General features: G+C 52.2%; 5 protein-coding genes across 5 annotated transcripts; 2 read left to right on the top strand and 3 right to left on the bottom strand.

The window, feature by feature from the left end:
• Positions 1-2,657: 2,657 nt before the first annotated feature.
• SCP_0702920 (predicted protein) lies at positions 2,658-3,777 on the bottom strand (the record flags this gene model as incomplete). Its single annotated transcript, XM_027760218.1, has 6 exons — positions 2,658-2,951; positions 3,019-3,190; positions 3,257-3,407; positions 3,466-3,544; positions 3,598-3,621; positions 3,673-3,777. 6 exons carry the CDS (start codon positions 3,775-3,777, stop codon positions 2,658-2,660), a joined length of 825 nt encoding a protein of 274 aa, XP_027616019.1.
• Positions 3,778-4,498: 721 nt separating this feature from the next.
• SCP_0702910 (ATP-dependent DNA helicase) lies at positions 4,499-8,735 on the top strand (the record flags this gene model as incomplete). Its single annotated transcript, XM_027760217.1, has 28 exons — positions 4,499-4,686; positions 4,738-4,751; positions 4,806-4,865; positions 4,919-4,959; positions 5,014-5,049; positions 5,116-5,149; positions 5,208-5,222; positions 5,272-5,348; positions 5,402-5,450; positions 5,502-5,593; positions 5,651-5,665; positions 5,711-5,814; positions 5,870-5,963; positions 6,023-6,216; positions 6,267-6,336; positions 6,420-6,469; positions 6,527-6,564; positions 6,623-6,640; positions 6,699-6,721; positions 6,782-6,806; positions 6,867-6,988; positions 7,047-7,088; positions 7,145-7,225; positions 7,289-7,766; positions 7,827-8,123; positions 8,180-8,244; positions 8,299-8,423; positions 8,486-8,735. 28 exons carry the CDS (start codon positions 4,499-4,501, stop codon positions 8,733-8,735), a joined length of 2,697 nt encoding a protein of 898 aa, XP_027616018.1.
• Positions 8,736-9,340: 605 nt separating this feature from the next.
• Positions 9,341-11,860, top strand: SCP_0702900 (hypothetical protein; the record flags this gene model as incomplete). Its single annotated transcript, XM_027760216.1, has 7 exons — positions 9,341-9,388; positions 9,459-9,650; positions 9,709-9,792; positions 9,850-9,993; positions 10,075-11,236; positions 11,288-11,724; positions 11,789-11,860. 7 exons carry the CDS (start codon positions 9,341-9,343, stop codon positions 11,858-11,860), a joined length of 2,139 nt encoding a protein of 712 aa, XP_027616017.1.
• Positions 11,861-12,148: 288 nt separating this feature from the next.
• On the bottom strand, positions 12,149-13,130 carry SCP_0702890 (hypothetical protein; the record flags this gene model as incomplete). The annotated part of the gene is made up of 3 exons (XM_027760215.1): positions 12,149-12,389; positions 12,445-12,758; positions 12,879-13,130. 3 exons carry the CDS (start codon positions 13,128-13,130, stop codon positions 12,149-12,151), a joined length of 807 nt encoding a protein of 268 aa, XP_027616016.1.
• A 788-nt stretch (positions 13,131-13,918) lies between these two features.
• SCP_0702880 (hypothetical protein) lies at positions 13,919-14,950 on the bottom strand (the record flags this gene model as incomplete). The annotated part of the gene is made up of 3 exons (XM_027760214.1): positions 13,919-14,201; positions 14,254-14,564; positions 14,693-14,950. The coding sequence occupies 3 exons, from the start codon at positions 14,948-14,950 to the stop codon at positions 13,919-13,921; spliced, it is 852 nt and encodes a 283-aa protein (XP_027616015.1).
• Between the last annotated feature and the right edge of the window lie 9 nt (positions 14,951-14,959).

Raw genomic sequence — 14,959 nt, 5'->3', positions numbered from 1 at the left:
TCCCATGTAGTGTGTATACTCTCATTTTTCATTTGTTAACGTGTGAGTGGTTGTTTTCCAAAGTGTATATTAGGTGGCATGCGAAATTTTCATTGACTAACCAGCCGCCCACGGAGCCGTCTCCGGTGGTGCGTATCCCCGAGAATGCTTCAGACCACCCATCAGTTGCACACGCATGCAATAACGTGCTAGCCCCATGTGCATTGCCGCAGCAAATTTGCCATTGCCGTGTGCCACTACCCATGGGCAGCTTCTCGGGCAATTCGGATCCCTCGCTTTTTTCGAATTCTCAGCTTGTGCCCATATGGCCACCTATTATTCGTTTTGTCGGAGAGTCAAGGGTGTACAGTAACCACTGATTGCGCTCAGTTCACCATAGCTTTTTTTCCTCGCATCGTCCCAGGATTGCTCACTGGCAAAGATGTCTTTTTGCCTCCTGGCTGCAGGTTTCTGGGTGACTATCAGTCTGTCACATGAACTTGATCAAGGCACAATTAAGCCCCAGCCCGGGGCCCATCCCAGCTGGAGATCGTTCGACCATTTAGCAGGCGCAAATGTGCAGGATCTGATCTCGCTTTGCGCGCCCTTCCGAGGCGCACTGGACAAGGACCCCCGACAATTGGTGGAAATGCCTGATCCTGAGGAGCCCAAAATGTCCGTTAGCAGAAGCCGATTTCTGGCCTGAAATGTCCGCGAAAAACCAGGCCTCCGGCCCTCGGAGGTCAAATTTGTCCGGGTTTTGGACCAGGCATCCGTTCATCACAGAAATGTCCGGGCTCCCAGATCAGGCCTCAGGAGGCTCCAATCTTGTCCGTATTCACGAATCAGGTCCGAGTCGGGAGGCTCCAAATTTCAGAACCGCTTTCCGAGCTGCGAGAATGAAGGAATGAGCATGCTCCTTTGTGTAACACATTCTGTCTATTACTTGAGACAGAATTCAAGGCTACTACGATAGTGACATCATAAGGTAAGCACCTTCTACTGTTCTTAGCGAGTTTCCATCTTCAGGAAGGCACTTATGTGAGGCTGCTGAGATGTCAACTACAAACTTCGAAGCGGCGTGTCTGTGCGACCAGACAGCACCTAAAGAGCCTTTGAAGGCAGTAGTAAGTCCGAGCCCCCTTCTGCCCCGGTGCCGGCCTCATACGTAGATAGGTTCGGCCGGGGTCGAACTTTGTCCGGAGGGGGATCAGGCATCCATGATGTCCGGTACGTCTGTCCGTGAAAAACCTCAGGCCATCCACGGGTTGACCCCCTGATTTGTCCGTGAAAAATCAGGGATGGCGCTCTCAAAAGTCCAAAATTTGTCCGAAATCGGCTCAGGGATCCTCCCCAATTGTCGGGGGTCCTACTGGACATTTGTGCAAATCCCATATTTCGAGCCGAGAGTCTTCGCGGCAGATGCCGACATTCCCAAACTGGGACTGGGACACACAGCTCGATCGCGGCACGTGCCGTGATCGCGTCGCCTCGACTCTTCGAATTTGGCGGCTGGAGGCGTTGACCGACCATGGCTGCTTGGTACTAGTAGCGGTAGAGGTGTATTTGGCAGGTCACAGGAGGCCAAGTTTAAGTGGGTGAAGTGGACAGTAAGTGGGCTGCAAGGCTGCTACTATCCTAGGCACAGTTCTGCAAAGTGCGCATCAATATGCAAAATGCGAATATCTCGTCCAATTCTCAAAAATATTTTAATGGGTTTGGTTAGTAGTTGTATAGACACTATCTAAACATGTTTCAACCCTGTGTATGATAATTTGTTGATGTAGAAACAAATAGAAGAGCGATTGCATGGTTTTGCACCCCAATGTAAGTGCCGGAAATACAGCTGATATGGAGATCCTTCCTGCAGTACTCATCCTAAAATTTTGCCACCCATAATATAAGCCTTTCTAACATGGAGCTACCTTCAGAGTGACCCCGATTGACGCCATGCGAAGTTGTTCTTGCTCTATGCTATGTTGCGAGAAAGACGCGTTACATCCATCCGCCACAGCGTGATGAAATTCAGACTCCGTCGCCCAAAGCGGCTTTGCTGTGCACACCGCTCTGCGTTGACCGAGCCATCAAATTTGCCGGGCATGCCGAAGGGCGCTCATCGTGACAGGCTTGTGACGATTTTGCATTACCCTGCGCACTTGCACTCTCGTCACCGGAAGGTTTCCGAGAACATAAGTTCTGGGAATTTTAACATGCTACTTTGATAACCTTGTAGAGGGGACATTATTGTACATAGACTGCATATTTCAAGGTATTTCATGAAGTTGTCAGGGCGCTATGAGCAGCACACTGAAAGAGTTTGCAGAACTGTGCCTAGGATAGTACTTATTAGACTCCGAGCCGGAGGATGCGTCCGACGTTGAAGATCCGCCATGGGCCGGCGTATCTGGGCGATTGGTGTTCCGATCCACCCTATCTCGCTTGAATGCCGCGGTGTGTACGGGAGCATGGGTATGTCTTGGCGGCACGCAGACTGTCGCTTTCGCGTGCCAGTGCGTACTGCAGACTGTGCTGATTTCGTCTGCAAATTCCTGGCGCACATTCTAGATCATATTAACTCCTACGTTTAATATACATGCCTACATTCAATCTTACACAAGAAAGATAAATACTGCATCTGAACGAGTCTGCATGCGAGAAAGAAGCAAGAACACCCAAATTCACACACCGTCCAGCGGCGCAGCGGGCGGCTTCACGTTCAAGTTCAGATCCGCGTCGACATTCTCATCTGGCCTGAGATTTGTATACTTGCCGCGGAAGGTTGAGTTGCTGCTCGCCATGCGCAAGTCTACCCGGTCGAGAGGCACCGTCTGCGTGGGCTCCGAAGTGTCCGTGTCCGACACGCCCGGGCGGAAGTGTGGCTTCGTGAGCGTGCGCTTCGTCATCCGCGAGTGCACATCGTTGGTCGTCATTTCCAGGCCGGCCAAGACGAGGATCAGCGTCGGCGTGATGCCCTACCAGCGCCAGCACACAATAGATATATCAGAGAGCGAGTGCGCGGAGCAAGGTGAAGGCACGCACCGTCAGCTGGCCGATGGGATCATATACAATGTAGAAAGCGTTCAAGTTGAGGAAGTAGAGCGAGATCTCGCAGATGAGCGCAACGGAGTAGATCATGCCGGATTCGATGACCATCACGAGCACGCGCCAATAGCGGAAGCTGGACGTGCCCCCGCTCAGGTTCAGCATATACCTAAAGGCGCATCAGCGCCTCAGCGCCCTGCGCGTCATCAGACTTCAATTAGGAGGACGGACGCACCATGCGCGGACAGCGATGAGGCAGGTAACGATGACATTTGTGACAAGGGACAAGCTGAAGAGGGCGCCGTTCCAGATCTTAAGTTCTGGGGAGAAGGCGCTGTGCAAGTCTGTCCCGCGAGCGAAGAATACCGTCTGTGCAAAACCGCAGGCTGAAACAAAAAAATACATTGACTGCTGATTTTAACTCTGAAATAAAACAAAACGCACTAGCGGAAGCAATTACCAAAAGGATTGGAATGATGCACATTCTCCATTCTCGGGTCCAGATGAGATAACAGCGCCATACCTGGCGAGTGTCAGAATCAACAAGGGTATTTCTGACACCATCATCATACTTACGACGACACCATCGCCTACAATTGACTACCTCTGTGTAAGCGTGAATTCATCCTTTGAAGGGGAACACGGACTTACATTGACGGTGTGCAAGCCCACCTTGGCCACGTTGGCAGGAATGGAGACGTCAGAGAAAAAAGCCGACGGACCCCCTGGCTGGTCTGGAAGCACGATGAAGCCCATGATGAGTCTGTAAAAGCCCAGCGAGACATGCGCGGTGGAAAAGCAGAACATTGCTGTTGCAATAACCACGAGAGGCTTGTTGACTTTTGGACTCCGCCGACGGATTGTGAGGATGCAGATGCATGACTAGAACAGCACAAAGTTCATGCCTAATATTCGAGGCGATGTGTAAGGGGAGAGTTGTGGAATAACTCGAATACTTACCATAAAACAGAGTCTCCAGCCAGATTGCGGAGAGGTACGCCCTCGCGAGCGACATCTGGCCACCAGCCATGGTCACCGTTAACGGTAGATGCAGGAGTAGGCAACAGCAAAGGGTTGTCCAACTTATATGTTTGCAACACAACGGCGTGCAGGCGGATCCGATCTTGAAAGCCTGTGCATGATGTGATCAAGAAATTCTCTCCGGACTTGGTTAAGAAATCGAATCCGTGGAGCTCCCTCGTGGTCAATGGTGAACCATAACAATGAGCGGTTCATTCTATGAAGAGATGCCATCTTTTCTCTATCAGATGCTGTCATTGGTGGTTTGGGATCAGTTCGTTATCACAGCGCCACGCCCGGACACGTTGCTAAAGTAGACCGAGTAAATTTAGCTCACTACCGTGGCCGATTGGGCTTGCCACGCCGGTGTCACGTGCCACGATCGCGTCGCGTTTTGTCGCGTGGCATGAGACGCGAATTCCCCGCCTTTTATGTCTTGGTTGCATATCCTTTCTCGATGTCGTCGCTCCCATCCTCTTCCCACCATTTTTCGTTTGATGAGCTTGAAGATTGTGATCCGGCAGTGTCGTCGTCTTTGCTACTAACACCTCCGTCAGTGGTCAGCTATCAAGATGTCGGGTCAGAAGGGAGCATGAAGCCGAGTACGCTGAGGAGAGGTCCCAGTGCCGTAATTGACTGTGAATAGTACGTATACACCACTAATGTCTTTGTTCTTCTGACACTTTGTGTGGTCAGTGTCTTTAGAAAGTGTAAGCGCCAGGTTCCCAATTATCTCGCCCTGCGATGCTCGAACTTGTTGCCAGCATTCGGACACACGGAATACAAGGGAAAGCAGAAAGAGATTATTGAAGCAGCGGTACTGGGTGAGTCTATCTGCAAGGTGTTTTGCTCGCATCATGTTCACTGGCCAACCTAGGCGCCGACGTCTTTGTCTTAGCACCAACTGGAATGGGGAAGGTCTGTTTGTATCCTTGTTGCTGGCACTTTCGGCGCACTAAAGTTCTCGCTTAGAGTCTGTGTTTCCAAATTCCCGCTATAGGCAATCGTGTATGACTCCACAGACATCATGCATGGAAGGACGGTGTACTGAATGTTCATGTCACTATCACTCAGCATGGAGTTACTGTTGTCGTTTCTCCTCTACTATGTGCGCCAGAAACGCGTCTCACATGTGTTTCCTTTTCTGATTTGATCATGCATCACAGCTCTCATGAACAACCGTGCGTAAGGTTCATGTATCGGATCTTGAGTTGGCTGACTCGAGTACAGAGGTCGCAAAACTGCGCAAGCTCGACATTCCTGTGATTGCATTCACCTCTGAGACGTCACCAGACGAGAAGCAAGAGGCAAGGTCGCGCATACGAGGTCGAATCGAAAACATGTATTGACGACGATGTAGATTACCAGGGACCTGTTGTCGGGACATCCAGCCACCCGTCTCCTCTATGGTTTGTCAATTGTGTTCTTATAGAAAGCAGCTCGTGACGGACCTTCTGCAGTTAGCCCAGAGAAATTTTGTATGGCGGAGTTCAACAAGTTGCTCGAAAGAGTCTACTGTCAGGGCGAGCTGAACAGATTAGTTGTAGACGAGGTACGTCGTTCCATCGCGATCGCCCAATTTGCTGCCTTACCGACGTCTTCGGACCAGGCACATTGTATCTCAGTCTGTAAGCCTGCTTCTCTGGGTGCACGTACTGACGTCTCGTAGGAATGGGGCCACGACTTCCGCGCTGAGTACAGGCGACTAGGCTCCTTCAGGGACAAGTATCCCAATGTCCCAATAATGGCGCTGACGGCTACCGCTACGGAGGCGTACGCACTTCCGTACCACAACTCGCACGCCCACATCTCATGCGGCTTCCTCTAGAGTTCAAGAGGACATCGTGCGGAGCCTAAAGATGTCGACAGACAACCTTTTCAAAGCTGTGCACCCATTTAACCGCGCGAACCTCTTCTACGAGGTACGCACCTTCCCCACCTGTCACCACCGCGCTGGCAATCTGCTCATGGCGCATCGGAGGTTCGCTACGTCTCGTCCCCCGACCCGAACGCGCACATGGTCGATGTCTTGGAATACATCAATACCCTGCACCGGCGGCGCCAGCGCCCCTCGTCGGGCGTCATATACTGCCGCACGCGCGTGCGATGCGACGAGCTCTCTGCGTACCTACGTGGGAAGGGCCTGAATGCGAGACCGTACCACCGCGGGATCAAGTATGTGTTTGACGGTTTTTATGATAGTTTTGAGGTTCAGTGTGATGTAGGGCCAACATGCTTAACAAGACGATGGAAGAGTGGGAGCGCGGTGGCGGCGGGGAAGGCGGCATCGACGTTGTGCGTACTGCATGTTTCGCAATTGCTGGCGTTGCTCACGCGCGAGTTCATTGACGTGTTGTGTATTCACCCTCTCTGGATAGGTCTGTGCTACGATCGCCTTCGGCATGGGCATCGACAAGGCCGACGTCCGGTATGCTGCCATCTCACCGCTCGAGTGATTATTGCTTGAACCAAATTTCTCTGCTAGGTATATCATACACTATGACCTACCCAAGAGCTTCGAAGGTGTGCTGCCCGACTTCAATAATCACTTGAGGCCGCTGATGTTGAACGACGTCGTCAGGTTACTATCAGGAAACTGGTACGCCTATCTATTCTTCACCCTAATATTCATTCGACACTCCTCGATCTTACTCCAGGAAGAGCCGGACGCGACGGTTCAGTGAGTGTCGTACATTGTGTCATTGTCACAGACCCAAACATAATACGTATCCTCGTACAGCCATCAAAATGCATACTGTTCTACTGTAAGTCATAGCCTGCTGGTACTGATGTACCTTTGACTCAATCTACGATGTGCGCAACAGCTAGGGAGGATGCCGTCAGGGTCCGCCGCCTGATCTCCGGCTCACACGCCCAGCGGGTCGTACTCGCGGAATCGATGCAAGGCCCTGCACCGAGCCAGAGGGCCGTGGAAAGTCTCACCGCTGTAGCTATTTCCCTCTCTCCTTACTTTTAACAGGCGGAGTGCTCACGCGGACCCATAGCTGGTCAATTTCTCGGAGAGCGTGACTGTCTGTCGGCATGTTGTGAGTGATCATTTGTTCAGATGAAGGGTGGACACATCTGACTGAGAGCCACTAAGTCCGTGTGTAGGTACTTTGGCGAGAGCATTGACACTAATGACCCGGTTGTCGCGAAGCGGTACTGTGATGGAATGTGCGACGTACGTTAGAATCGACTGAGGCCCATCCGCCCCCCGAATTTTGCACTGACAGATGATACACAGGTCTGCAAATACCCCGACAAGACAAAACGTCGTAAGCTCGGGCTCTCCTCCGAGGAATACGCCAGCTCTCAGGCCCTCGGCGGGAGCGATGAGGACGACGATGGGTACCCGCGTGTCCAGGCTCCTGTAAGGCAGTCTGCTCCGGCTCGTCCGAACTCCGGCACGGATTCGGGGTGGAAAATGAACTTCCGAGACGGAGATGACACCGATGAGGATGGTGGTGACTCTACTCCTGCTGCAACGAGGCACGGCGCGCTAGCTGGTCATGAGAGTGCGAGTGCTAGCACCAGTCGTGCATGTTCGATTGGCAGTAGTACCGGCCGCCCGGGGCCCAGCGCGTACACAGCAAGAGGACGCCAGAGTGGGGGTCCGAGCAAGCGGCCTTCGTCTGCGCTGGGGGCTTCGGCTGCGCATAACCAATACGATGGTGCGGTTAAGAAACCGAAGGTCGATCACCCCCCGCCTCCCCTCGGCATGTGTAAGTCTGACCCTGCGTGAGCGAGAGCTGTACTCACTGGTTCGATTTGTGGCATATTAGCCTCGAAGCTCAGGCAGACCATCAGCAAGCCGTTCAGGATTCCGTTCAAGTCACCGCTGTTGGAAGTCCAGCGTCCTCAGCAGGCGAAACCTCCGGCACGTAGCCGCGTTCAAAACGTCTCGACGCCTAGTCCACCCGAGGAGCCTGCAGATGAATTTGATGACTGCGTAGTTGCTGTGGGGGAACACGAAGAACAGCCAATATACGAACCCCAACCCGAACGAGAACCCGAACAAGAAGTTATATGCATCGACTATGATGACGAGGAAAAAGAAAACCTCGACGTCAGTTCATCGTGTACGTTCCCCAGTCTTCCAGAACGAGACTTTGAACCCGCTGCTCATTCCCCTCAGCATCATCTGTGCAGCTGCCTGAAACCAGTGTCGAGCTAGACGCGTTGTTCTCGCAGAAAGTACCGGTGCGCACCGGTCGTGGCTGTGAAAAAAAGCTTTTGTCCAACCTGCTCTCACAGAGATCACTGCGAGATACAACGTTCATCGCGCTGCGTCGAGCACTGCACGCGGTGTTCACACAAGATGAGGCCGGAGATGCGCTGTGGAAGAAGGCACGTATGCCTTCCCCCGACCTGGACAAGAGGTACGTGGTACAAAAAGATGGGTTCTCGTTCACTCCGTCTTACTTATTTGCGTACTAAACAGAAACAACGTCCTCGCCAACGCAGCGCGTGAGCTCGAATTTATCGCACACTCACTATGCACCACGCACGACGGCTACAAAGCGCGCGTTGACGAGCGGATCCAGGGCATCAAGCTCCTCGTAAAGCCGGAAGCGTGGGGGAAGGGCAAGGATGGTTTTGAGGACGCAGATGAGGTCGTGGAGGTGCTCAGACGGCTGTGTGCTTCGCGGAGCAAAGGGAAGGGGAAGGCCAAGCGTAGAGAAGTTGAGTAATTTAATATCTTGCAATGGATATTGTAGGAGCTGTATAAACCCATGTTATTCAAGTAGATCACCGCTCTGCTGAACTTTACACAACGCGGGGCTGTGGGAGTAAGCATGGTATATGATGGTGGTGGTGGAGAGATCGATCTAGAGCGCAGATTGATAAACAAGGCAGTTATAGTAGTCAATACAATCAACTGCAAGTCTCAAGAAAACCCAAACCCTTAGGCACTCGGTCATGACATGCTTTCAAACTTTGTTGCCATTAGTGATTCTCCGCACCAGTAATGTGTATAACAATGAAGTGCAATCTGCAGCTGACTAGTCACTGTCGTTGGCTGTGTAGTGATGGCAGGGACGTTGACAGGGCCGTGCCTTGCCAGTGCAGGCTCCGGGCTGCTTGAACCGTGACTCGGACGCACGTGCGACCGCCAATGTACCATTCAAGGTCAATGGTGGGAGGAATCTGTCGAAATTGTTCGTATAGTAAAGGTTTGGCAATAGACTATGGTGGACTGCCTTTGCATAGCCCCAACGCTGACGCAAAGCTCGAGACTTTATATGTGCTATTTTGTGCTATCCGAGTCGTCATCTTCCCAACTGTGTGAGCCATAATGGACCGTCCACAAGGGGCGTATTTGGCTTCCTTCCTATTTCACAGCGTACGTATCATCACCGTATCTATGCATCGCTGTATCGTGTGCTAATCACTGCATATCTGGTACGGTGTAGAATGATTCTCCCATTGAAAGATCTAGAAGTGGTCACTGGCAGATGGAGACGAGCTCCCTTCAAGATGTCTCAGATCTTTCTAGTCGGAGACCCGCCGGCAGTAATCTGGAGAATCACCGGCCAACAAATTCATCCAGTTATCCACGTCATCGGTCCCCCTTCTTTCCTCGTGTAGCTACGGGAAACACAACGGTGCGTTGATGGATATGTGAGTGACCATCGAGGTCTTACTCATGAGTAGTATTCAAAGTATTCGAAGTCTTCAAGTTCGAAGAAAGGAATTTCCACTTTTGATATCTCTGCCGTTGAAGTGCAGGAGGAAAGTAAAGATGAAGTGAGGCAGATTTCTTCTTCCGTGCTTCTAAGCTAATTTTGTGAACTAAATGTGCAGCCTGTGAAATTACCCACACCACCACTCCAGGACGATCATCCAGATACATCTGCGGCATGGGCCAAGTGTGCCAAAGATCTCTGGGAACATGACGAAGCTGCTGTTAAAGAGTGGAAGGAGGAGATTGACACACTCCTTGTCTTTGTGGGTATTGCTCATATTCCAAAATTTACCCTGCCGCAACATCACGGCTGGTGGGTTCCCTGACTGATATACTTGGAACAGGCTGGTCTCTTCTCTGCTGTCCTGACAGCATTTAACGTGCAGGCTGCATTTTCTGGTAACGGGTCGGGGGGTCTTTCAAACTCCTCTCCGCCTACATATGTTGCCGCGAATGCTCTGTGGTTCGCGAGCCTCGTCTGTAGTCTCGCATCGGCATCCATCGGTATCTCAGTGAAGCAATGGCTGAATCACTACACTACACGCAATTCCACTATCTCTCGACAGAGTGTTCGCATCCGACAATTCCGGTATCGTGGCTTAATCAGATGGCGAGTCGTCAATATCAAGAATTTTCTACCTGTTTTACTACAGACTGCCCTCTCACTGTTCTTCCTGGGCCTATTGCTTATCCTCTGGAACATGAACAGAGTTGTTGCCAGCACCACGACTGCGCTTGTGGTGTCCCTGGCGCTTTTCACCTCGAGCACCGTGATGCTCCCGGCAATTGCCTGCGACTCCCCATACAAATCAGCACCGGCGTGGTGGTTCTTTCTCGTGACTCGGTGGACCAATATCACATTTGCCACATCTTGGAGATACCTGAAGCATCGGTTGCGGACCATTCTCTACAAGATTGTGCGCCAGGAGTCGTACGATGGTTCTACAGATCCGGTGTACCTCTTCAATGTGCGGCCATATAGGAATTGGACCGAGCGCGAGATCCTCTACGTGCGTTCGCTGACCTCTCCAATCGACTCCTATGCGCTGGCTAAGGCGGATGAGACAATGATGGATGACACTTTCCTCGATGAGGTCATCAGACCCTGTCTCCAAGACATCGCGCTCGAGGACGCGCTTCCCTGCTACTACTCCATCTTGCAATATAGAGCGCACAGGTTCAAGGACAACCTCCCAGATTGGAACGGTGACGAACACGACGGACATGCCATCGTCACCATGGGGCAGATGACGATTGACATGCTATCTCGGATTTCCTCCGCAGATCATGATTCCGTCTCACATCAAAAACGTCTTTTTGAACTGTTGGACAGGCTCTTTGAAGCAAGACCTGCCGGAATCCCAGCGGGTTACGGACGCCTCTTAGGTATATTGACCAAGATGCTGGGGGATAATGTCGCCGCCGCCGCTGCCATTCGTGAAACGGCATTCGCATGGATCGTCAAGTTGGCAGTGCACCACCAGATTGACGCTGCTGAGAAAGATGGTCAGCGATCTCTTGGAAAGATGTTGATCATCGCTGACGGTGTTCCAACAGATGCTCTAGCAATCGTTGCGTACGCGGCGGCCATCCGAGAGGTCCACGACGGCCCAGCGTACCCTCGGGCATGTCTCGCCGGGCTGCACGTTTCCGAGCTGCTAACAAAGGACGACGACTACAAGTCCTTGCGAGGCGAACTGAAGGACATGCTCGACTCCCTGGAGGGCTACCTGTCCGTCCCCGCCTCGCAGGTCATCGCCGATCGCGCAAACCTTATTTCGTTCATCTGCTTCCTCCCGAGCGTAGTCAAGCTCGGGAGGCGGGATGCCGGCTTGGTGTCGGCAGGCCTCGTCGAGCTTCTCCTTAAAGTCTTTGAGCACTCTCTGGATGTGCTTTCTTCGTCGGAGTTCAGAAAGCAAGAGGTGATGGCGAGTCAGGTTGTGCAGCGAATTTTGAGCGACCTCCGGAGCCTGCAAGAGGAGTTGCGAGCCGCTGTGAGTCTTATATGCTGTAGTTGACGCGCTCCGTCTGATTACTGGTCGATGGTTATCGCCTCAGGAAGGGAAATCTCCCCAGGATGAATCGCTCCCAGAAGGCATCACTTCGAACGAGCAGGCTAGTGCGCGGTAGCACTGATGTCACCCGGTGTCTTACATTTTTCTTGTGAATAACTTATTCTCAGTCAATTCTTTTGGATTTTGTGTTCATGGCCCCACCTGACGCTTTGTCTTCTCTGAGTAGCACTGAAGTAGTCCTCGGCAACAGAATGATCGCCACTGTGTCTAGCCTCGGTCAAGCTGAAGCCACTTTCAAGCCAAACTGTCGTCCAAGTGATAATACAAAATGAAGCAGCCACTTCTCGCTATCCTACAAGCCAACAATAGCTGCTAGATTCAATCAAATATAGGTATACCAAGCTCACCGCCGAGATGCGCGCCTCCTAGATGCATGCTTCATTTTATGCACCTTGGGAACTGCACCTACACCTCCCTCCTCCATGCGCAACGGTACCAGCGGAAATTCTACGATACCCCGCCATGCGCGCTGAATAGCGTGGTGCTCCAGAGTATACTTCACGCTGTCTGGCTCCCTCATATCCGTTGCCATTCTGCGATACAAGCTGGGAGGGTAGGCCGGCGTGTTACGCAAGATGTAGTCTCTATTCAGCGGGCACGACATGAACAACGCATCTCTGCGGCGTGAAGCAAACGTACCTGATTTTCTTCTCCTGCGCTGTCGCGCTGGCGATTGCGCCCGTCTTGCGCAGGAGACGCGCATAATTCGCGCGCGCCCAGAGCTCCGACTTCACCCCCAGTTTATGCTCCTGGAGGGGCCCCTCGTAGTATTCGAACGCATCGCGGAAGATCTGCAGCGCCTCCTGCTCCTTTTCGGGTGCCTTCTGGATGGCGCACGCAAGGTAGAGCATGGGGAGGACATCTCGATCGTCTGCATCGTTCTGCTCTGTGTAGTCGCGCAGCATCTGGCGCAGGAATGGCTCGGCCTCTGCAATGCGCGTCGGCAAGGAGAACTGTGAGGGGTATGGTGAGCCTCTGATGAGACTACGACATCGGCTAGTGCAAGGGATAAAATATCTCACACGGCAGGCACAGAAACTACAGATACTGGACCGAGAGGGCTATGTACTCACTCTGAGCAACTTGGAGAGCTGCCAGTAGCACCTCTCAAGGAACCACCGGACCGTGTACATCATCTGGTCAGAGGTGGTGACCTCGGGTGTCAGCACACCTATCGCACGCCAGTCTTCTTCAGAGCCGTCGAGGACCATCGCGATGATAGCTTTGAGCTCGTTGATACCCTTCGCCTGGTCGGCAGCGCTGAAGTGTTCCTCAAACTTCTCCCGGTAATCATCACTAAATATTTCCAGATAAAAGGCCGACATATGTTCTCTGGAATAATGGGGCGAAGATGCGCAGAGGCGAGGGACGGACTCGAGAGCTGGAAGTCAGGAGTAAGTCACAGCGTCCAATAGACGCGTTTGTCACGTGAATTGTGGCGTTTCCGCTACTGACGCGTTCCGAGTCGACGAGTGAAGTCCTACTAGTGGCGTCCGAGTCCTCGCTAGCTTTACAACCCCGCTCACACGGAGAATGGTGTTGAATTTATGCATGCTTCGCTTCATGGATCTTTGGAATAGCACCTGTGTGTCCCTCAGCCAATGCTGTACATGTGGAATACCACATATTGAGGAACTTTCCAGCCTGGAACTGGCAGTATATAGGCTGACGGAATATACTCTGAGGTCAATATCACCACGTCGCAGCATTATTCGGGCGTGAGCATCATGGAAATCGTGTTCTTGAACACGGTCATCCTGATCGACTTCGCCTGATGGCAAAGTCGAATTAGCGCTCAAAAGCCTCAGGATATTCCTCACAAGGTATTGAAGGCCGACAGGAGTAGATAATGCCACCAAGCTGGTTCCCTCAGGCGATTTGTTGTCATATCTGAGCTACACACGACGTAAGCACCAGTGTGAAATTTCAAGCTTTGATGCTTCACGGCTGAGTTTACGCGGTAACGGCAGCCGCCTCACGTTGACGGATGGAAGAATGAGCACTAATAACTATACTGCACATACTAAGTGGACGACTAGAGATCAGGAATGAATATGCAAGAGACAAATGAGCAATTCCACTGCCTAGATCGCCTGGCTCTAAGTAGCGTACATTAACTGCGTCGTCCTCCCCGGCGTCGTTTAGGTTTCTTAGGAGCGGCGTGACTCATTTCATGCACCTTCGGAACTTCGCCTGTCCCTCCGACGGCCTGCATCTGTTCATGCAATGGCACATTCGGCGATATGTGACTGGGCATCTCTCCGATGTGTCGCAGCGATCGGCGGACGAGAGGATGGTCCCAAGTATACTTGAGGCTGTTCTCCTCAGTATCATCCACGAGGACCTTGCGGTATTCGCTCGGCGGGACACCGAACGGGTGATTGACCATATAGGTCCTGGAAGGCGAGATCAACGACTCATGATCGTGTTCAAACACTCAAGACACACCTGATCTTCTTCTCCTGCTCTTCTGCATCGGCGACCTTGCGCATCTTCCTCAACAGACGCGCAAAGTTTGCCCGCGCCCACAATTCCGACTTGTACCCCATGGGGTTTCCCTTGGGACCTTCATAATAATCGAAGGCCTCGCGGAAGATTTCCAACGCCTCTTGTTCGTTTCCGAGGACCTTCTGGATAGAACTGGCGAGATAGAGCATGGGGAGCGCGTCCTTTATTTCACCATGGTGAATATCGTTGAAATCGCGCACAACGATGCGCAGATAAGGCTCCGCCTCAGCTATGCGCGTTGGGACGGAAAACTGCGGGGTAGAGGCGGTATCCGGTAAGCACAGCCTTTCTATTCAGATGGCGAGGCCAGTCGATGGAAAATGTTGGATGCAAGCTGGGATGGAAATGGAGGAAAATAAAATTCATGACAGCTACATACCCTGAGGAACAATGCCATCTGCCAATAAGACATGTTGAGGCAATCCGCCACTCTCCTGCCCTTCTGTGCCTGCAGATCCCCCGGCTTCATCACACCCATCATAAGTAGGTCCCCGTCTGTGCCATGGCGCACGCGCTCTATCATATTTTTCAGGGCACGGACGGTAGTCTCCTGTTGCTGTGGGGTCATGCTCTCCTCGAACTTCCCTCGGAAATCTTCCGTCAGTAGTAGGTCGGCGATCAATATCCTGCCTGGCATTGCAGTTGC

This window comes from Sparassis crispa (assembly GCF_003851025.1).
Source record: "Sparassis crispa DNA, contig_000006F, whole genome shotgun sequence".
NCBI lineage: Eukaryota > Fungi > Basidiomycota > Agaricomycetes > Polyporales > Sparassidaceae > Sparassis > Sparassis crispa.
Note: the sequence above shows the minus strand (reverse complement) of the source record. Positions and strands in the feature narration are given on the sequence as shown.